The 23,623-nt window shown below is 37.4% G+C and overlaps 1 protein-coding gene across 4 annotated transcripts in view; it reads right to left on the bottom strand.

Annotated features, from left to right (window-relative positions):
- XRN1 (5'-3' exoribonuclease 1) overlaps window positions 1–23,623 on the bottom strand; it is a 136,328-nt gene that overhangs the window by 21,892 nt on the left and 90,813 nt on the right. For 3 of the 4 annotated variants that reach the window (XM_008008855.3, XM_008008858.3, XM_008008859.3), the window contains exons 33-37: window positions 18,926–19,034; window positions 6,848–6,909; window positions 4,036–4,158; window positions 3,448–3,607; window positions 524–705 (exon numbers count right to left, since the gene is read on the bottom strand). In XM_008008855.3, coding sequence (XP_008007046.1) covers window positions 524–705; window positions 3,448–3,607; window positions 4,036–4,158; window positions 6,848–6,909; window positions 18,926–19,034 — 636 coding nt within the window. The remainder of the gene's footprint in view (window positions 1–523; window positions 706–3,447; window positions 3,608–4,035; window positions 4,159–6,847; window positions 6,910–18,925; window positions 19,035–23,623) is intronic. The other variant, XM_008008857.3, reaches the window with a different exon arrangement.

Here is a 23,623-nt window from a genome sequence, read left to right as displayed (position 1 = left end):
CACAACACACGTGGCTAATTTTATATTTTTTTTGTAGAGAAGAGGTCTTGTTATGTTGCCCAGGCTGGTCTTGAACTCCCAGCCTCAAGCTGTCCTCATGCCTTGGCCTCCCAAAGTGCTGAAATTACAGGCATAACCCACTACACCCGGCCAATTTTTTTGTTTTAATTTCAAACACAGTAAATATGGATATAAGTAAACAAAATCTCTTTGGGGTCCTCCAAAAAAAGTGTGGAGTTTCTGAGACCAAAAAGTGTGAAAACTGCTACTGCAGGCCAAGATCCCTGGCTCTATTAGTCTGAGGAATCTTGCCAGGATACCTGCAGCCCAGTTCCTCCCTGTCAATCTCTCTTAGGGCTTTGGTTATGTATAAATATTAGAGCTAGGGTAAAAAGCATAAATCTATGCTGCTCATAAAGTTAAGAAAATTAGGCCCCATTACATTTTTTCTAGCTAAACATTTTCAACCTATTTAAGCTTAATGTTAAATAATTTATGTAAATGGAACAGTAGTATACTATACCTGCGGCGTCCTAAGAAAGGAGAAATCAGGTTGTGGCATTCCAACAAGGGAACAAATTCGAGAAAGTTCAGTTACTGGTGTGGATACAGGAGGGATCTGGCTGGGGGCAGGCCAACACACATTGTCCATAGACTGAACATTATGGTACTCATGAGCACTGTGAGGCTTGTTCACATAAGATGCTACCAAAAAAGAGAAAAGAGTCTATCTGTATTAATAAAATACTATCTCAAATTATGAACTTATCGTAGGGTTTTATAGAAGAGCAAGCAGGAAACTGCTAAAAAGTGAAGTGAATTGCTCAAGGCCACCCATTATTAAATAACAGAATCAGGATTTCAGGTGCCTCTTGTTCCAAATCCTGGACTCTAGCAGTACAATCTCCCATCCAAGTGACTGTCAGCTTACCTTCAGTGGCCCTCTGGTCACACAGCTTATACATTTGGTTGAAAAGCCTGAGAAATTCAGTTAGATGCTATAGAGCCACCAACTGCATTAAAAAGATGAGTCTTCCACGAAGCACATATAAAGAACTATTTAGTACTTCCTAAAACTATTGCGACTTCAGTAAAGGTTTTTTGATGAGTATAACTGATTAATGATAAATTAAGATAAAGATTTTAAAATATGATAAGTACCTAACTGCCAAAAATTAAAACCTTGAGCAGCTAATGACTACATGGTACTGTTACAAGTAAAAGTTGAACAAACAAATGGCTTTCTTGTTTTGCAGAAGTAAGAAGAGAAAAATAAAACAACAAAAGAGTGAAAAAACAAATGGCTTTCTTGAGCTGAAATATAATTAATCCTTAAGTTTTGAAGTTTTGGCTTCCATCTCAATTCTTGCAATTCCGCCTTACATTCTGAGACACATGGATGAATATTTTTGTTGCTCTGAAATATTAAAAGTTTTTTTTTGAAATTGTCTTCTAAGTGTTTTTATATGGAAGATAATTTTAAAATTCTGAGTGTTCACATTCTTTATGATTAACAAACTCACTAACAGAACAAGAGCATACCTCATTGAAGAATTAATTAATATATTCTTGCTAATATAGATTTAAAAAGCAGTTAAGTGGCTTGCTCAAAGTCACGGAGTCAGTTAGTTCTATAACAGGGGCTGGATTCTGAGCTAGTGACCCTAAGACTCTAAAGCCTATGAGTTTTTTTTTTTTTTCCCTATACTGAAACAAAGTAAAACTTGTTTTTGACAATGGGACCATCTTTATCTAACTTTGTCTTAAAATTTATTTGGTTCTATTTTAGGAAAGCGTCTGTCACTATAATAAATAATCAGTTTCCTAATACTTTTTGGAATTTTTAATTAATTATCATTGAAATATAAATGGGACAAGGTTCTGCTTTTATTCCAGGTTTTTTTTTGTTTTTGTTTTGACAGAGTTTTGCTCTTGTTGCCCAAGCTCGAGTGTGATGGTGCAATCTCAGCTCCCTGCAACCTCCACCACCCGGGTTCAAGCGATTCTCCTGATTCAGCCTCTGAAGTAGCTGGGATTACAGCTACTTGGTGGCACCTGCCACTACGCCCGGCTAATTTTTTGTATTTTTAGTAGAGGGGGGGGTTTCACCATGTTGGCCAGGCTGGTCTCAAACTCCTGACCTTAGGTGATCCACCCGCCTCGGCCTCCCAAAGTGCTGGGATTACAGACGTGGGCCACCACGCCTGGTCAATTCCAGGTTTTGATCTTTAATACATTTAGATCTGCTTATTCAAAAATGTTTTTCACTTCTCTGAGAAACTTCTGCCCACATCCACTTTTGTATCGGTCATTCTTCCTGGCTGCCTCTGGCAGATCATTACACAGATAAAATGCTAAAGTATAAGGGTAGGAACAAATATGGCGGATATTTACTGAAATCCAGTTATGTGCCACATGTTATGCTATAGGCTTTACAGACTTAAGATTATGACCCACTTTCCTATATCTAACTCTATTAATTATTTTTAATTGATTTTGTAGATTTTTCTATTTTTACAACGGTTATTTTAACATATTAGTATCAATTATTAGCACCTACAATGTGTTGGACATAGTGCTAACTGCTTTATATTTATACATGTTATATAACTGTCACAAGTAATTTGCAATGTATTATTTTATAAATAAGAAACAAGATTTCAGAAAAGTTAAATAATGTATTTAAGTTACATGATCATTTTTAAATTACTAAGGACAAAAGCTAGAATGTGCAAACTTTTAAAGGTTTGGATGTCTACAGAATGAATATCTATAACACTACAATTAAGTAATCACAAGAAGACATTTAGTGACTGTAGATCTACTGGTTACATGGTTATATTATTACTGTTCTTTTTTTCTTTTCTTTTTTTTTTTTTTGAGACAGGGTCTGTCTCTGTTGCCCAGGTTGGAGTGCAGTGGCATGATCTTGGCTCACTGCAACCTCCACCTCCTGGGCTCAAGCAATCCTACCATGTCAGCCTCCCCAGTAGCACAAGCCACCATACCCGCTAACTTTTGTATTTTTTACAGAGATGGAGTTTCTGCCATGTTGCCCAGGCTGATCTTGAACTCCTGAGCTCAAGTGATCTGCCTGCCTCAGCTTCCCAAAGTTCTGGGATTACAGGCATGAACCACACCTGGCCAGTTACATTATTATATAACTGAAACAAGTATAAAAATTATAGTTTTAAGAATAAAAGTAGTTTTGGGCCAGATGTGGTGGCATATACCTATAATCCCAGCACTTTGGGAGGCTGAGGTGAGAGAATTGCCTGAGGTCAGAAGTTTGAGACCAGCCTGGCCAACATGGGGACACACCATCTCTCAAATAAACAAATTAATTAAAATAAAAGTAGTTTTATCTTTAAAAGTACCCAATAAAAAGAACCAAATGAATTGAATTTTTAAAATGATATTATTGGTAATAGTATTTAGTTTACTTACCTAATTTCTTATTTTGTTTAGGCTGAGAGGGTAATCCATATTCATCTCTTCTAATAGAGGAAACAGGGATTTCATTACCAATCTGTTTCATTTCATTCTTACGGTCCACAGTGTTAGAGCCATCAATTTTTAGAATTTCTTTAAGCATTCGTGTTCCCTTCTTTTTGAAAATGATTCACATGGAGACAGTGAGGGTGAAGAGAAGAAAGTCAACATTAGAGTTATAGAACTTACTGATCTTTCTTGGAAAGAATTCCATTGTTAAAAATTAAGACACTAACTACATTCAGATAGAAACTGAAAAAAACCCACCACCCACATTTCTGATATAGAAATGATACTTATCCTCCTGCTTAACTTTTACCCCAGTTACCTAGTAGCAATGTTTGAAAAGCAGGGGAATTGTGGTCTAAAGAGAAAAAGTATGGCTAAATTGCCCAGGGCAGCCTGGCTTCCTCACAAGATGACAATAATGATATAACATACCAGCCTCCACGAGGGAAGTGTTTGAACACTTGCATGGGATATGTCTGCATGGTCAACAGTCGAGAAATTACCATAGTAAGAAAGTTCCTAGAAAATACGAACCATGGCAAATGACTGTGGTGACAAATGCTCTTCACTTGGAGGCTCCCCATGATGAGATGACTGTACTTCATTTTCTTTGGAGATATTCAAAGATGCTAAAAAGTTCTCAATTCCAGAATTAGGCTAAAAGAATAAATATTTTGGGCATGAAGATGAAAGTATAACACAAGAACACACAAAAAGCTGAGTTTTATATACAAAAATGGTCATTCAATTTCACTCAATCATCTTCCCAGGTGTTAAAAGTCTGGGAAGAGAATTTGAATAAATAGTTTTTTACTGTAACAATAGCATTTGAATAACCAGTCACAACCTTTTGGCTTTCTGAGACTTCTGGACTTTCATTTCTCTTTGATAGCTTAATATCATATTTGGCAGGCCCTTCCAAAGTCTACAAAAAAAGTAAGAATAAACTTTTTGTGCAAATATATTTGTAGTTCACATGTAATAGTGTTCTAAATGAATTGTTGCAAAAAATTTTATGTGCTATTTTCCCTTTTATATCGTAAGAAAAGGGTGCCTATAAACTTGGATGGGGAAAATTACACCTTTATCTTCATTAACCTCTAAATGAGATTTAGCATTTCCTGCAATTATGAATATAGGCAACAAACCACTTACATGGTCTGCATGTTTGTATTCCCCCAAAATTCTTCTGTTAAAATCCTAACTCCTAATGGGATCATATTAGGAGGTGGGGCCTTTGGTAGGTAATTAAGTTTAGATGAGGTCTTCAGGGTGTAACACCCATGATGGTATTAGTGTCCTTATATGAGAGAAAGAGAATAGAGCTCTTTCTCTCCATCATATTAGAATATGAGAAGATGCATTATCTGCAAGCCAGAAAAGGAGACCCCACCAGACAATGGCACTTTACCAGATTCTAACTGTATTTCAATATAACTGGTTTTCTTTTAAATCATTTTAGCATTAAAGACATTATTCTGCTAGTGCCTTGATCTTGGACTTCTCAGACTCCAGAGCTGTGAGGAATAAATGTTTATTGTTCAAATGTACCTAGTCTGTGGTACTGTTATTACAGCAGCCCAAAGCAACTATGAAAACCACAACACCGGTGATTCTAATTGTATATCAGTATAACTGGTTTTCTTTAAAACCGTATGTATTTTATTTTAGCATTAAAAATACTGTTCTGAGAATAATAATGGCTTCGCCAAAAGTCCATGGGCTTCACCAAAGATGTCTATTGCACAAAAAGTTTATCAATCCCTTTTCCAGAAGAAAGGAAATTACAGTATAAGTTTCAAAAGGAGAGGGCCTTAAAAGTCAAGTAATTAAACCGTTTACTGGTATCTAAACATTAATGGGTTCCATTTACTACCTGTTACGTGCCAAATATTTAGCTAAGACACTGTTTATAAATTTAATATATTACTATAAGAGATCAGTTTTTAAAATATATATATTAAAATATGATAGGCATACAGAAAAGTACACATCTAATAAATACACATGTCAAATTTTTTTAGATCAAAACTTTTCCTTTCATTATAAAATGTATACATAATCCTTGTAAACAGCAGAGACTATATAAAGTAAAACATAAATGATCTCGGCTTCCCCCACACCAATCTAATTCCACAGAATTTAGCCTAAGTTTGCCACTTTGTTCCATGTACTTCAACTGTATATGTAAATATATATTTCCATATTATATAGGTGTGTGTAAATATATACATATAAAAGGCCATATATATGTCTTATATATATGGTATATGTGTGTGTATATATAAGAACATATATATGTAAGACCATACACATGTCTATGTGTGTGTATATATATATGACCATATATAATGTCTATGTGTGTATATATATGTGTATACACACACACACACACACATATCAAAGACTATATATACTGGGAGCAACTACAAGTGATTAATTTTTTTTTTTGAGACAGATTCTCACTGTTGCGCAGGCTGGAGTGCAGTGGCGCAATCTCGGCTCACTGCAACTTTCGCCTCACGGGTTCAAGTGATTCTCCTGCCTCAGCCTCCCAAGTAGCTGGGATTACAGGCACATGCCACCACACCCGGCTGATTTTTTTGTATTTTTAGTAGAGACAAGCTTTCACCACATTGGCCAGGCTGGTCTTGAACTCCTGACCTCAGGTGATCCACCCACCTCCCAAAGTGCTGGGATTACAGGTGTGAACCACCGTGCCCGGCCAAGAGATTGATATTTTTTTTTTTTTTTTTTTGAGACGGAGTCTCGCTCTGTCGCCCAGGCTGGAGTGCAGTGGCCAGATCTCAGCTCACTGCAATCTCCGCCTCCCAGGTTCACGCCATTCTCCTGCCTCAGCCTCCTGAGTAGCTGAGACTACAGGTGCCCGCCACCTCGCCCGGCTAGTTTTTTGTATTTTTTTAGTAGAGACGGGGTTTCACCGTGTTAGCCAGGATGGTCTCGATCTCCTGACCTCGTCATCCACCCGTCTCGGCCTCCCAAAGTGCTGGGATTACAGGCTTGAGCCACCGCGCCCGGCGAGATTGATATTTTTATCTCCACTTAAAGATGAGAAAATTGAGACTGTGAGAGGTAAAAATGAATTGCTCAAGGCCACCCAACTATTAAATGAGAGAATCAGGATTTCAGGTGCTTCTAGTTCCAAATCTGGGACTTTAGGTGTACAAACTCCCATCCAAGTGACTGTCAGCTTAACTTCAGTGACCCTCTGGTCACATATCTTATAAATTTGGTTGAAAAAGTTTAGAAATTCAGTACAATGCTACAGAGCCACAAATTGCATTAAAAAACTGGTAACCAGAAATTTGATTTTAAGGAAGCTTACCTGCTTATTGGACATTTTTTGGGACCAACACTCAGCTTTAGGACTCTTACCCTCTTCTTTAACTAGAGACAAGAAAACATAAATTTTCATAAATGGAAGTATTTACTGCACAACTAAAACTACTAAATATTTATAATAGCAAGGCACTGTGTTAAAAACTCAGATAATTTCAAGACACAGTCTTTGAACTTAAGGAATTTATAATATAGATAAGGCGGAGAAGAGACACTTAGATAAGAGTAGTGAAAATGGAAAGGCGGCATCTGAATTGGGCCTCGAAGGATGGTAGGTTTCTAAAGGGCAGACTAAGAAGTTAAGTACTCCAGGCAAAGGAAATAGTGGGAAAAAAGACATGGAAGCAGAAAGTTAAGGAGTAAAGTGGAGCTTAAGAGAACTAAAAAAGCAGGTTAGAGCCTTAATTTGCAAGTTACTGAAGCCTATGGTATTGTATTAAGTTGGTAGGCAATGGGCAGCCAATAACAGAAAGTTTTTGAGCAGGTAGTAATCTGAGGAGAACTGTGCTTTAGGATGATTAAAATATGGCAATAGCCTATTGGCTAGATAGAAGAATAATACAAGACCAACTCAGGCAGCTATTTGAATAGCCCTGTTAAGGGGAAATTGGGGGATGGTAGGATAAATGAAAATAATGAATTTGAAAAATTCTAGGATTCAGCTAATGACAGGATGTGAAGATGAAGGAGATAGCAAAGGATGAATTTGAGAGATTATTTTCATAGGATTTGGTAAATGACAGAATATGAAGATGAAGAATACGAGGGGCATGAGGTAGATTTGAAGAAGCACAAAAAACATACTTTGAAATTATTGCATAATATTCTATTATAGTGGATATACTGGATTACATAGATCTACTATAACTTATTTTTACCACTTTCTATCACTAGACTGTTCATTAAGCCAGCCTGGAAAAATAAAAAGGTGGGTGGAAAGAGAAGAAGAAAAAGGAAGGAAGGAAGGAAGGAAGGAAAGAAGGGAGGGAAGGAAGGAAAGAAGGGAGGGAAGGAGGGAGGGAGGGAGGGAGGGAATATTAAAAAAGAAAGACTGAGGAAAGAAGCAGGGGAAGGGGAATAGTGAGGAGGGCATGGGAGGGAGGGAATGCGATCAGAGACAGGGGAAGGAAGCACAAAGGGGAGAAGGAAGGGTGAGAGAGGAATAGAGAAGGGGAGGAAGGGGAGGAAAGGAAGGTAATGGAGGTAAGGAAGAGAGGAAAGGAAGAAAGTAATCTTACGAAACAAAGGAAAAGAAAATGTGAGCTGACATGCCTTGACATTGAACATTTGTCGAGACATACACAAAAGAAAACTAACTGAAACTCCACGTAACTCAAATTGTTTACATAACATTTATGTAAATATTAATTTGAAGAAAAATTAAAATCCATTTGAATATAACACCTTTATGCTATATTTATCATTATCAGATTATAGGGACATTAATCTGTATTTAACTTAAAGAGTAAAATAAACCAAAATAACATATAGATATTGGTATTAAAAAAGGTATAGCAGTTACCAAACTGAACCAAAGTTAAAAACCACAAAATTTTTTGAAAACAGCTTTTTAGAAAAATGTTTAAAAGATTTTACTACCTATAATATACAGATAAATAAAGTATCATGCATATATAAAATATAATAAGTTAGACTCAGGGCTCTGGGCTCTGCACTTGATATTTCCTCTATTGGAAAGTTCTTCAGCCAGCTTTGCACAGTTCATGCCTTCTTGAACCCTTTATTAGGGTCTCTGCTGGAATCTCATCTCCTCAGAAAGACCTTTCTTGTAAACCCAATTTAAAAGAGCACCCCTGTCACTCTATCCTCTTAATCTGTTTTACTTTTCATCATAGCACTTACCATTACTTCAGATTATGAGATTTACTGTTTACTTGCTTATTATCGGTCTCCATCTTAGAGTGTAAACACCATTATACTCTAAAAGGTCAGAAAATCTGTCTTCTTTTTCAGTTATATATCCTCAGCATCTAGAACAGTGCCTTGTACTCAATAAATAGTAGTTGAATAAATAAACGAGTCATATTTTGAACATAAAGAATAATTTTCTGATATTTGGAAATACTTTGGTCAAGGGAAGAGAAATAATTACTACAGGATGAAGATTCTCATTCCTGACTGTGCCTGAACACAGTAGATACTACTGAATAAATTTAAAGAGTATAAATATATAAATTATGTAAGAGAGAATATTAACAAAATATTTGCACCTATTTTAAAGAAAAGCCTTTAATATAATTTGGAGTATATAATAGGTAAGTGTTTATAAGCAGAAAAGTAACTGGATTTATCTCAAGTAGTTAGGGGGAAGGGACATCAGCAAAAATGTCAGAGTAAGGACCTCCAGAAATTCTCTCCTCCATAAAAGCAACAAGAGAATGGGCATAAATTAGCAGAATTCATATTTTCAGAACCACAGAAGTTAACCAAAGGCTTGCAGCAATCTAGGGAGTGTTTATTCAAGAAAAAAGGCAGTGGGAACTTGAGTACCTGCAAGCCTTGCCCCCATAGACTGAAGTGCTTTGGAGCTCTAAATAAACCTGAAAGGCTGTCAAGGCCACAAGGACTATACATCCTAGTGCTGAGTTGGGCTTGCAGCCTTGGATTTGCTAGGCATGTGACTTACTGAGACTCTTGCTGGGGCAGCTAAGGGAGTGCTTTTGCCACCACTCTTCCAACTCCCCCAACCCCAGGCAAAACAGCTTGAGGCTCCAAAAGACATCTCTCTCTGAGGAAAGAAAACGAAGAGTAAAGAGGACTTTTGTATCTTGGATACCAACTCAGTAAGGCTTGTGTCAGAGTCATGAGACCCCATTCCAGGCCGTAGCACTCCTGGATGACATCTCTAGACATGCCCTGGGCCAGAAGGGAACCTACAGTCCTCAAGGGAAGAACCCAGTCTTGGCAGGATTTGCCACCTGTTAACTAAAGAACCCTTGGGACCGAAACAACCAGCAGCGATACCAGGTAGTACCCATGTGCCTTGGATGAGACTCTGAGACATGCTGGCTTCATAAGAGACCCAGCACATGCCCAGCTGTGGTGGCTATGCTGAGAGAGTCCTGCTTGAGAAAAACAGAGGGAAAAGTAGAGGAGATTTTGTCTTGCATCTTAGGTACCAGCTCTGCCAAGTGGGACAGAGCACTAAGTGGGCTCTCAGGGTCCCCAATTCCAGGGTGTGGTTTAGATGGCATTTCTAGACCTGCCTTGGGCCAGAGGGAACTCCACTGCCCTGAAGGGTGAGTCCCAGGCCAGGCAGCATTTATCACAAGCTGACTGAAGAGCCCCTGGGCCTTAAGAGAACATTAGCAACAGCCTAGCAGTACTCCTCATGGGTGTGTGGTTGGTGATGGCCACAGGGAAATACTTCTCTGCCTGCAGAAAGTGAAGGGAAGAGTGGGAAGGGTAGTGTCTCAAGGTTTCAGGGCCAGCTTAGCTGCAGTACAACACAAGGTAGATTTCTAAGGTTTTTAAATCCAGTCCCTATCTCCTAGATGGCACCTCAGGATCTACCTGGGACCTAAGGGAACACATTTCCCTAAAGGGAAGGACACAAGCCTGGCTGGTTTCACCATCTACTGATTATAGAGCACTAGGATCTTGAGTAAACACAGGTGACAGCCGGGTATGGTGGGCTGCGGGCGAGATCCATTACTGTGGTGGCTTCAGGTCTGACCCAGTAGAGTCCCACTGGTGGTGGCCACAGGGGTACCTGTGTCACCCCATCCCCAAGCCCAGGTGGCTCAGAAAGAGAGAGAGACCCCACTTGTTTGGGAGAAAGTAAAGGGAGAGAACAAGAGTCTGCCTGGGAATCTGGAGAATTCTTTTGAATCTTCTCCAGGACCACCAAGACAGTACCTCTGATTCTCTAAGACCCACAGAATTATTGGGCTAGAGGTGCTTCTTAATGTAGATACGGCTTAGATCACAAAATCCAAGTCATTTCAAATACTTAGAAAGTGTTCCCAAGAAGGACTGCTACAAACAAGCCCAGACTTTGAAGACTATGAGAAGTATCTAACTCTTTAATCCCCAGACACCAATGAACATCAACAAGCATCAAGACCACCCAGCAAAAAACATAACTTCAACAAATTAAGTAAGGCACCAGGGACCAATCCTGGAGAAACAGAGATATGTGACCTTTCAGACAGAGAATTCAAAATAACTGTTTTGGTCACGTGCGTTGGCTCATGCCTGTAATCCCAACACTTTGGGAAGCTGAGGTGGGAGGACTGATTGAGCCCAAGAGGTTGAGCCTGCAGTACTACGTAATAGTACCACTGCACTCCAGCAACAGGGCAAGACCCTGCCTCAAAAACAAAAACAAAAAATAAAAACAAACAAAATCCCCAAATAGCTGTTCTGAGGAAACTCAGAGAAATTCTAGATAACATAGAGAAAGAATCAGAATTCTATCAGATAAATTTCACAAAGATATTGAAATAATTAAAAAGAATCAAGCAGAAATTCTGGAGTTGAAAAAAGCAACTGATATACTGAAGAATGTATCAAGAGTCTCATAATAGCAGAACTGATTAAGCAGAAGAATTAGTGAGCTTGAACGGGTTATTTGAAAATACATAGACCAGGCACGGTGGCTCATGCCTGTAATCCCAGCACTTTGGGAGGCTGAGGTAGGTGGATACCTGACGTTGGGAGTTCGAGACCAGACTGACCAACATGGAGAAACCCCGTCTCTACTAAAAATACAAAATCAGTCAGACGTGGTGGCGTATGTCTGTAACCCCAGCTACTCGGGAGGCTGAGGCAAGATAACTGCTTGAACCCGGGAGGCAGAGGTAGCAGTTAGCTGAGATTGCACCATTGCACTCCAGCCTGGGCAACAAAAGCGAAACTCCATCTCAAAAACAACCAACCAACCACACACACACAGAACACAAAAGAAAACAGAATAAGAAAGAATGAAGCACGTCTATGAGATCTAGAAAACACCCTCAAAAGGGAAAATCTAAGAGTTATTAAGCCTTAAAGAAGGTAGAGAAAGAGGGGTAGAAAGTTTATTCAAAGAGATAATTTCACACAACTTCTCAAACCTAGAGAAAGGTATCAAAATCCAAGGACAAGAAGGTTATAGAATACTAAGCTGATTTAACCCAAAGAAGACTACCTCAAGGCATTTAATAACCAAACTCCTAAAGGTCAAAGATAAAGAAAAGATCATAAAGCAGCAAGAGAAAAGAAACAAATAACATACAATGGATCTACAATACATCTGGCAGCAGACTTTTCAGTGCAAATCTTACAGGTGAGAAGACAGTGGCATGACGTATTTAAAGAGCTGAAAGAAAAAAATTTTTATCCTATAATAGTATACCTGACCAAAAAAAAAAAAAAAAAAAAAAAAATTTCCTTCAAACATGAAGGAAAAATAAAGACTTTCTCAAACAAAAGCTGAGGAATTTCATCAACATCAGATCTGTCCTACAAGAAATGCTAAAGGGAATACTTTATCAGAAAGCAAAAAATGTTAACGAGCAATAAGACATTATTTGAAGGCACAAAACTCACTGGTAACAGTAAGTACACAGAAAAACATATAATACAACACTGTATGGTGTGTTATATTATTATAACTGATGAACCAATGAAAAATAATAACTGACAACTTTTCAAGGCATAGACAATATAGTAAGATATAAACAGAAACAGCAAAATATTATTAAGCGGCAGGATGAAGTTAAATTACAGACTTTTTATTAGTTTTCTTTTTGTTTGTTTATGCAAGCAGTGTTAAGTGTTAAGTTGTTAAAAATAATGGGTTATAAGAGTATTTGCAACACTCATAACTTCAAATCAAAAACATAAACAGATACACAAAAAATAAAAAGCAAGAAATTATATCACACCACTAGCAAAAATCACCTTCACTAAAACGAAGTCAGGAAAGGACGAAGAGAAGACCAAAAAACAACCAGAAAACAAATAACAAAGTGGCAGGAGGAAGTCCTCACTCGTCAATAATAACACTGAATGTCAATGAACTAAACTCTCTAATGAAAAGAATTGTCTAGAATAAAAATTGAGGCATGAAAACTACTCGTGCAACACTAACCCTGGACATGTCAGGGTCAGGATGTAGAGGGAAATAGCCCTTTCTTCTATAAATACATCTCACTCCCCTTCTCAGCAAGAAGACCACCCTCCATGGGCTTTATTAAAATTTAATCACCATTTTGAATTGGGCTTATTGTAATTATGTTTGTAGACAATAAATCCTTTTCTCTCTCTCTTCAAAAAAAATAAAAATAAAAATAAAAATAAAAAGCAACTGAAGAGTGTGCTTTATATATATGCTGATAAATACCATAATAAAGTCCTGCTGTCAACTTAAAAATAAAAAAGAAAAGACACACAGTGGCTGAATGGATTAAAAAAAAAAGAAGACCCAATGATCTGTTGCCTAACAGAAACACACGTGACCATAAAGACACATGCAGACAAATAAAGGGATGGAAAAAGTTATCCAATGTCAAGGGAAACCAAAATGGAGCAGGGGCTAGCTATACTTATATATTAGACAAAATGCATTTCAAGACAAAAACAGTAAGACACAAGGAAGATCATTATATAATGATAAAGTGGTCAATTCAGCAAGAGGATACAACATCTGTATAAAAACAATTGTAAAAAATTATATATCCAACACTGGAGCACCCAGGTATATAGAGCAAATATTATTGGCACTAAAGAAAGAGATAAATCCAAATATAGTAATAGCTGGAGACATCAACATTCCACTTTCAGCATTGTACAGACCTTCCAGATGGGAAATAAACAATATTTGGAAAAACCTGAAGACTCCACCAAAAAACTATCAGAACTGATAAATTCAGTAAAGTTTCAGGATGCAAAATCAACATACAAAAATCAGTAGCATTTTTATATGTCAACAGCAAACAATCTGAAAACGATATCAAGAAAGTAATTCCATTTACAATAGCTACAGATAAAACTAATTACATAGGAATTAACCAAAGAAGTACAAGTTCTCTACAATGAAAACTATAAAACATTGATGCAAGAAATTGAAGACGACACAAAAGAAGAGAAAGACATTCCAAGGTTCACAGACTGGAAGAATCAATATTGTTAAAATGTCCTATTACTCAAAGGGATCTATAGATTCAACGCAATCCTGGTCAAAATACCAATGACATTCTTTACATAAATAGAAAAAACAATCCTAAAATTTACATGGAACCACAAAAACCCCAGAATAGCCAACGGTATTCTGAGCAAAAAGAACAAAACTGGAAGAATCACATTACCTGACTTCAAATCATACTACAGAACTATGGTAATGAAAACGGCATGGCACTGACATAAAAACAAACACACAGACCAGTGGAACAGAACAGTGAACCCAGAAATAAATCCACACATCTCATTTTTGACAAACGCACCAAGAACATACATTGGGGAAAGAATAGCCTCCTCAATAAATGGTGCTGGGAAAACTGGATATCCATGTGCAGAAAAATGAAAGTAGACCTCCATCTCTTGCTATATACAAAAATCAAACTGGATTAAAGACTTAAGTCTAAGCCTAAAGTATGACACTACTAACAGAAAACATTGGGGAAGCTCCGACACTGGACTGGGCAAAGATTTCTTGAGTACTAGTCCCCCACAAGCACAGACAACCAAAGCAAAAATAAACAAATAGGATCACATCAAGTTAAAAAACTTCTACACAGCAAAAGAAACAATCAACAACATGAAGAAACAATACACAGAATGGGAAAAAATATCTGCAAACTATCTATCTGATAAGATGGATAATAATCAGAATATAAAAGGAGCTCAGATAACTCTCTAGGAAAAAAATCTAATAATCTCATTAAAAAATGAGCAAAAGCTTCAAACAGACTTTTCTCAAAACAAGAGGCATAAATGGCAAACAGGTATATGAAAAGGTGCTCAGCTGGATGCGGTGGCTCACGCCTGTAATTCCAGCACTTTGGGAGGCCAAGGCACATGGATCACAAGGTCAAGAGTTCGAGACCAGCTGGCCAAGATGGTGAAACCCTGTCTCTACTAAAAATACAAAAATTAGCCAAGGGTGGTGGCACACGCCTGTAATCCCAGCTACTTGGGAGGCTGAGGCAGGAGAATTGCTTGAAACAGTGAGGCGAAGGTTGCAGTGAGCTGAGATCGCAGCACTGCACTCCAGCCTGGGCAACGAGAGCGAAACTCCGTCTTAAAAAAAATAAAAATAAAAAAAAAAAAAAGAAAAGAAGAAAAGCTTCTCAACATCATTGATCATCAAAGAAATGCAAATCAAAACTATAATGAGATATCATGTCACGCCAGATAAAATGGCTTTTATCCAAAAGACAGGAAGTAACAAATGCTGGCGAGGATGTGGAGAAAAAGGTACCGCTGTAAACTGTTGGTGGGGAGGTAAATTAGTACAAACACTGGCGAACAATTTGGAGGTTTTGTAAAAAACTAAAAATAGAGCTACCAAATAATTCAGCAATCTCACTGCTGGGTATATACCCCAAAGAAAGGAAATCAGTATACTGCAGAGATTATCTCCACTTTCATGTTTGTTGCAGCACTGTTCACAATAGCCAAGATTTGGAAACAACTTAAGTGTCCATCAACTGGTGAAGAAAGAACATGTGGTACATATACATAATGGAGTACTATTTGACCATAAAAAAGAACGAGATCCTGTCATTTGCAACAACATGGATCAAACTGGAAATCATATGTTAGGTGAAATAAGCCAGGCACAGAAAGACAAATTTCACATGCTCTCATTTATTTGTGGGAGCTAAAAATTAAAAACGATTGAACTCATGAAGATAGAGAGTAGAAGGATGGTTACTAGAGGCTGGGAAGAGCAGTGGGGCAGGGAGAATGGGGATAGTTAGCAGGTACAAAAAATAGATGAATTAGACCTAGTATTTGCTAGCATAATGGGGTGACTATAATCAAAATAATTGTATCTTTTTAAATAAGAGAACATAATTATATTGTTTCTAACATAAAAGATAAATGCTTGAGGTGATGAATACCCTATTTACCCTGATGTGATCATTATGCATTGCATGCCTGTATCAAAATATCTCATGTAACCCATAAATATATACACCTACCATATATCCACAAAAATTAAAAATAAAAAATAAAAAATAAAAGGCTAGGATGCATGTTCTCACCACTTCTATTCAGCACTGCACTAGTTGTTGTAAACACAGCAATTAGGCAAAAAAAGAAATAAAAGGCATTGAGATTATATCGGAAAAAGTAAAACTATCTTTATTTGCAGAAGCCACAAAAAATTAGGGCTAATGAACAGTTCAGGAAAGTGTCCAGATCAATATACAAAAATCAGTTTTATGTCTATAACAGCAATGAACAATCAAAAAATAAAATTAACAACCCAGTTCCATTGAAAAAAGCATGAAAAAGAGTAAAATATTTGGAAATAAACAACAAAAAAGTGTAAGACTTGTATAACTGAAAACTACAAGACATCGTGGAAAGAAATTAAAGACCTAAATAAATGGAAAGACATCTTGTGTTCACGGACAGGAAGACTTAATACCGTTAAGATGACAATACTACCCAAAGTAACCTACAGATTTAATGCAATCCCTATGAAAATTCCATCTACCATTTTTGCAGAAATAAGCAAGATGATCATAAATTCATATGGAAATGCAAGAGACCCAGAATAGAGAAAACGATCCTGAAAAAGAAGAACAAAGAGGGCTCAAACTTCCTGATTTCAAAACTTACAACAAAGCTACAGTAATCAAGACTGTGTATTTCACATAAGGACAGGCATATACATTAGTGGAATGGAATTGAGAGTCCAGAAATGAACCCATACATCTAAAGTCAACTACTTCTTAAAAATGAGATGGTGTCTTACTGTTTCCCAGGCTGGACTCAAATTCCTCAGTTCAAGCAATCCTCCCGTCTCAGACTCCTGGGCAGCTGGTACTACAGATGCATGCCTGGCTCTATAATCAAATAATTTATGACAAGGGTGCCAAGACTATTCAATGGGGTGTCAAGAAAATTCAATGGGGAAAGAGTAGTCTTTTTAACAAACAATGTTTGGATAAACGGATATCCGTACGCAGAAGAATGAATATGAACTTCTGTATCATATCATGTATAAACTTTTACTCAAAATGGAAAGAGACCCAAATCTAAGAGCTAAAACAATAAAATTCTTAAAAGAAAACACACTGTAACTCTTTGTGACTTTGGATTAGGGAATGGTTTCTCAGATATGACACCTAAGGTACAAGCAACCAAAGACAAAGCAGAAAAAACACACAAATTGGACTTCATAAAAATTTAAAATTTTTGTGTTTCAAGAGAATATAAAGAAAGTTAACAGAAAATCCACAGAATGGGAGAAATTTGCAAATCACATATCCAAGAAGCATGTAATATCTAGCATATATAAAGAACTCTTACAAATCAAGAAAAAAGATAAAAAATCCAATTCAAAAATGAACCAAGGATTTGAATTGACATTTCTCCAAAGATGATATACAGTTAGTAAGTGAGCATGTTAAGCACATGAAAGATGCTCAACATTATTAGTTATTAATAAATTACAAACGAAAATCACAAGGACATTCCACCTCACACCTACTAGGATGACTATCGTCAAAGAGAGGGACAATAACAACTGTTGTGAAGGATGTGGAGAAATTGGACCTTCACACATCGCTGGTACAAAGGTAAAATGGTAATATCCAATTTGGTAGTTCTACAAAAAGCTGAACTTAAGAGTTACCACCATACAACTCAGTAATTTCACTCATATGCATACACCCAAGAGAACTGAAAACATATGTTCACACAAAAACTTTTCCACAGATATTCATAGCAGTATTATTCACTATAGCCCCAATGTGGAAACAACCTCCATGTCTACAAATGGATGAACAGATAGACAAAACGTAGCATTCATACAATGGAATATTATTCAGCCATAAGAAAGGATGAAGTACTGATACAGTTGTCCCTCCGTATCTGTGGAAGATTGCTTCCAGGACCTCCTGCGGCTATCAAAATCCACATATGCTCAAGTCCCTTATAGAAAATAGTGTAGTATTTGCATACAATCTACACACATACTCCTTATATATTAAATAATCTCTAGATTACTTATAATGCTTGATACAAGGTAAATGCTGTGTAAATAGTTGTCATACTGTGTTGTTTAGGGGAATAAGATTAAAAAGTGTGCACATGTTCAGAACAGACACAATCATCCTCTTTTTTTTTTTTTTTTGAGAAGGGGTCTCACTCTGTCACCCAGGCTGGAGTGTAGTGGCCAATCTTAGCTCACTGCAACCTCTGCCCCCCACCCAGGCTCAAGCAGCCCTTCCACCTCAGCCTCCTGAATAGCAGGGACTATAGGTGCATGCCACCACACCTGGCTAATTTTTGTATTTCTGGTAGAGATAGGGTTTTGTCATGTTTTCCAGGCTGGTCTTGAACTTCTGGGCTCAAGTGATCTGCCTGCCTTGGCCTCCCAAAGTGCTGGGATTACAAGCATGAGCCACCGCACTCTGTCTTTTCTGAATGTTTTTGATCCTCAGTTGGTTGAATCCATGGATGTGGAACCCACAGGTACGGAAGGCCAACTGTACATGCTACAACATAGATAAATCTTGAAAATACACAAGTGAATGAAGTCAGTCATAAAAGTTCATATATTTTCTGATTCCATTTATATAAAGTGTTTAGAACAGGCAAATCAATAGAGGCAGAAAGTAAACTATGGGTTGCCAGGGCCTGGAGGAGTGACTGCTAATAGGTATGGTGCTTCTTTTTCAGGTGACAAAAATTTTCTAAATTTAGATGGTGGTGTTGGTTATACAATTTTGTGAAAATACAAAAAACCACTTACTGAATACTTTAAAAGAACGAATTTACTTTATGGTATGTGAATTATATCTTAATAAAATTTTTTTTTTTTTTTTTTAAAAAGAAGCAGAGAGCACACACAAGTACACCTTTCTAATTTAAAACTTACATTTTCTGTGAGGGTCATGTTTTCTTTGCTGATATTTAACACTGTTGTCATTAAAGCCAGATTTATGATGTTGGTTTACTTGGTTTATTTCTTGAGGTAGAACTGCACCCTGAAAATTAAAATTCTTATAAATTAAACAAAATATTAATATTATAACTACTTATTATCTTCAACTTTTAATAATTACATTATTTTTATAAATTATATAGTTCCTTAGAAAAAAACTTAAGTAATATAGAAAAGTATACAGACTTTTAAAGCCACATGAACTCTACCACCAGACTCATTAACATAATGATCATCATTCTATTTTTTTCTATGCATTCGTTTGCAAGATATAAAGAAAACAATCATTTTATAAAAATGCTACTTTTAAAATTTGAGACAGATTCTTGCTCTGTTACCAAGGCTGGAGTGCAGTGGCGCAATCTCGGCTCACTGCAACCTCTGCCTCCCAGGTTCATGTGATTCTCATGGCTCAGCCTTCTGAGTACCTGGGACTACAGGTGAGTACAATCATGCCTGGCTAGTTTCTGTAGTTTTAGTAGAGACGGGGTTTCACCATGTTGGTCAGGGTGGTCTCAAACTCCTGGCCTTAAGCAATTCTCCCAACTTGGCCTCCCAAAGTGCTGGGATTACTGGCATGAGCACCGCACCCAGACAAAAATGCTCCTTTCAATAAAATAATTAAATCTAATTTTGCTTGATGTTAACAAATGCAGAAACCAAACAAAATACTAAACTTTAGGTAAATGTTTCTTCACAACAGAAATACCAGTCTCTAAAGATCCCCCTAGATTTGCTTCAAAATAATCCCATCCAATGGGTAGGTGGAGGTGGGAAATGAGTAGGGTTTATAGAAGAAATAGTACTGGACTAGAGCAAGGTAGGGAATGAGTACTGGTGGGTTCATTCATTCTATTTACTTGATATCATTATGGTTAAACTTTTCCACCAAATATTTTTAAAAAGTTATCATTTCTGGCTCTATATTATGAAAATTGAGGATGTTAGCCCACTTACATTCCCTTCCATGTTAATTTTATTAATCCCATGTTTTATTGGGATTAATAACAATCCCAATATCTGATTTTTATTAATATTTATATTGTCGAGGTTTTTAAATGATGGAAGACTTCACTACTAGATAGCCAGACTGATTATAAAGTTACAGTAATTGAGACAGTTCATAAATAGACAGAATTAGCAAAATGGCATAAGTTTCATATGAAGATTCTATCAGATCCTTTCATTTTTGGATAGGCCTGAATGCAAAAAGAGACAGACAATTTCCCACAGTTGAAGCAGCAAGAAGCAGCAAAAGTGAAGGCTAGAGAAGGTCAATACAAATGAATTATTTCACAGTTTTGCTTTTGGTAGGCCCTATTTACTTTCTTCTCAGCACAGACAAATGGACACTGGGTATGGAGACACAACATGTCCTCACTGGTAGTGGGCAAGCTCCAAAATAGTTGTGATATGCATGGGAGTACCAAGGAAGATCTAATGAGGTCACATGGATAGAAACACTCAAGGCTCTTCAGTTTTTAAAAAATCTATTTTTTTTTTTTTTTTTTGTAGAGACAGGGATCTTATTATGTTGCCCAGGCTGGTGTCAAACTCCTGGGCTTAAGTGTTCCTACTGCCTTGGCCTCCCAAAGTGCTGGGATTACATGCATGAACCACTGTGCCCAGCCCAACGTTCTTCAGTTTTGTTTTTTGTTTTTGAGACAGGGTATTTGCTCTGTCACTCAGGCTGCAGTGCAGTGGTGTGGTCTTGGCTCACTGCAACCTTCGACTTCTGGGCTCAAGCAATCCTGCTGCCTCAGTCTCCTGAGTAGCTGGGGCTATGGGCATGTGCCACCATGTCTGGCTAATTTTCATATTGTTTTGTAGAGATGGGATTTTGCCATGTTGCCCAGGTTGGTCTTGATCTCCTGGGCTCCACAGACCCACCCACGTTGGCCTTCCAAAGTGCTGGGATTACAGGTGTGAGCCACTGCAACTGGCCAGCTCTTCAGTTATTAAGAGTCAAAATGGCATGAGATTTCTATCATCATGGCACAATGGCTGGTGGGACTTTGGCCTACAGTAGTACATTATGGGTGATTTTGACTCTAAGGAGAGGAATTAGAACATTAGGATAGAACAAGTATTGTCTGAGTGTCTATTATGTGCCAGGTATGGTAAATGAACTGTGTACCCATTATTTTAATATCATTATAGTAATGCTACTGTCATAAGAATGCTGTTATTATTTTGATTTTATTTTATAGACAAGTATAAATGAGGCTCAAACTGATAAGGCAATTTATCATAGATCTATGTAACGCGAGAGCTGACATTTGAGCTCTAACTCCAAAATCCATGTTCACAGTACTACTTCAGAGAAAAGGTAAGCCATATGTTTAATCAGAAAGCAAACATTTGGGTATAGTTCTTTAGGGTGTTCTGTTTGATATCTATATAAAGGTATTTGTACACATTGCCATGTTTTGCCAATCAAAGCTTGAATATTTTTTATTACAGTGAGTTCTCTTGAATTTGCTCATCAGGTTAGGCTGCTTATTAATGTATATGTGTTATATTTTGGCTCTCATAATTCTTAGGACATTTAAGAGATAAAACATGAGAGTGTTCAGCTGAAATAAACAATGAAATAGCACCCAGTAAGACGGGTTGCATGCAGGAGATAATGAGAAAATATAACATCAAATGATTCTCAAGGAAATAGCAGATTTTGACTGAGACCTAGAGGGTTATTTGTAGTGAGAGAAAAAAATGGGCATTCTAAGTGGAAGGAACAGAAAGAACACATAACCCCAAAAGGGAATCATCTGTGGGAAAGGGAAAGTAAAGAGACCAGTCTGACAAGAACAGACTATTATGTCCAAACAGTTGGATATACATCATATAATTAGGTGGGGTTAGATTATAGAAGGCCTTAGACATTAGTTTGAGGAGTTGAGGCAGGATTCCAACCCTGGAGCTGTATATATTCTAGAGTACGACAGCAATACTATTTTGTGGCTAGAAAAGACCTTAGAGGTCATCTAACTGAACTTCATTGTATACATGAGGACACAGAAGCCTAGGGAAATAAGCCTCTCTCTGAGGAGATAGAGTATTCCAGACAAATTCAAAGGCCCTGTTGTGGGGATCATCCCTGGCATACTCAAGGAAGAGGAAGAAGACCATTATGACTGTAGCAAAAAGGTGAGTTATAGAAAATGTGATTAGAGAGGTGACACATCAATATTGTATGGGACATTCCAGGCCATTATATAAAAACAATGGCTTTTACTCACTGAAATGGGGAATCAGTGGAGGGTTTTGAGCTGCAGAAGGACATGATCTCTGACTTATATTTTAATATCATCACTCTGCCTGCTATCTTGAGAACAGACTGTAGAGGAGCCAAGATGGAAACAGATTACTAGACTACTGCAACCATCAAGGTGAGAGTTGGTATGAATTTGGAGTAGGGTAGTAGGAGCCTGTGAGAAATGGTCCAATTCTAGACATATTTGGAAGAGATTTACAGATGATAATGAATTGGATATGAGGGTAAAAGAGGAAAAAAAGGAGTAAAGGATGTGGCTCTCAAGGTCTGAGTGAAAGGAGGGAGTGGCTATTAACTGAGATGGGAATGACATCAGGTAACCTAAGTTTGTGAGGGAAGAACGAGAGTTCAATTTTGGATATGGTAGGTTTGAGATGTATATTAAGTATCCAAGTGGAGACACAGAGTTGGACATTTGAGTGATGATGAAGGGTTCAACATTGAGTCTAAAGATCATAAACGACTTCCAAGCTGGAGAGAGAAGTTTGGGAGTCATGATGTATGTATTTTTGTAGGTATATATGTTTGTGTGTGTATCTATATCTATCTTATCTAAATCTATTTTTTTCTCTATCATCTATCTCTCTATAATTATCTATCAATCTATCTACCTATCAATCTATCTATCTATCCATCCATCCATCTATCTAAGGAATGGGTATAGATAGAGAAAAATATCCAGTAATTTAGCCCTAGAGGATTCCATCTTGAAAGAGCCCGAGAGATTAGGTAAAACTGACAAAGAAGACTGAAACAACAGCCAATGAGACAGGAAGAAAAACAGGAAAGGGTGGTATTCCAATGACAAGTGAAGAATGGATGACAAGGAGAACAGAGGGATCAACTGTATGCAATGCTGCTGATGGCTCAATTCAGATGGAAACTCAGACTTGATCACATGGTTTTGCACACGAAGGTCCTTGGGAACCTTGAAAGGGCAGTTTTAGTAAAGTGATGGGAATGAAAGACTGAGTAGAGTGGGTTTAAGAGGGAAAGGGAGAGAGAGGCACCAGTATAGACAATTTTTTCAAGGAGTTTTGTTCTAAAAGGAAGCACTACTCTAAGTACCTTCTTGCCTTTATCTATTTGTTCAACTTTTTAATTAACTTCTGCTCTTCCAATCTTTTACTGCGGACTGTTCCTCCAAATTCAACAACAGTTTTCATTTTTTGCCTTACTGCTTGACTAATGACTTTGACTGTTACCTCTCTGCTAAGTATTACTAATCTATATCTCTGATTTGAACCTCAGTCAAGAATTAATCCAGTATCTGCAACTTTCTAGAACAGATATTATAGCTGGATACTCCACCATCACCTCAACCTCAAGGTGTCCCATCTTAGACAAGGCAGCAT

Source organism: Chlorocebus sabaeus, chromosome 15 (genome assembly GCF_047675955.1).
Source record: "Chlorocebus sabaeus isolate Y175 chromosome 15, mChlSab1.0.hap1, whole genome shotgun sequence".
In the NCBI taxonomy this organism is placed as follows: Eukaryota; Metazoa; Chordata; class Mammalia; order Primates; family Cercopithecidae; genus Chlorocebus; species Chlorocebus sabaeus.
This window is presented reverse-complemented; position numbering and strand designations above follow the sequence as displayed.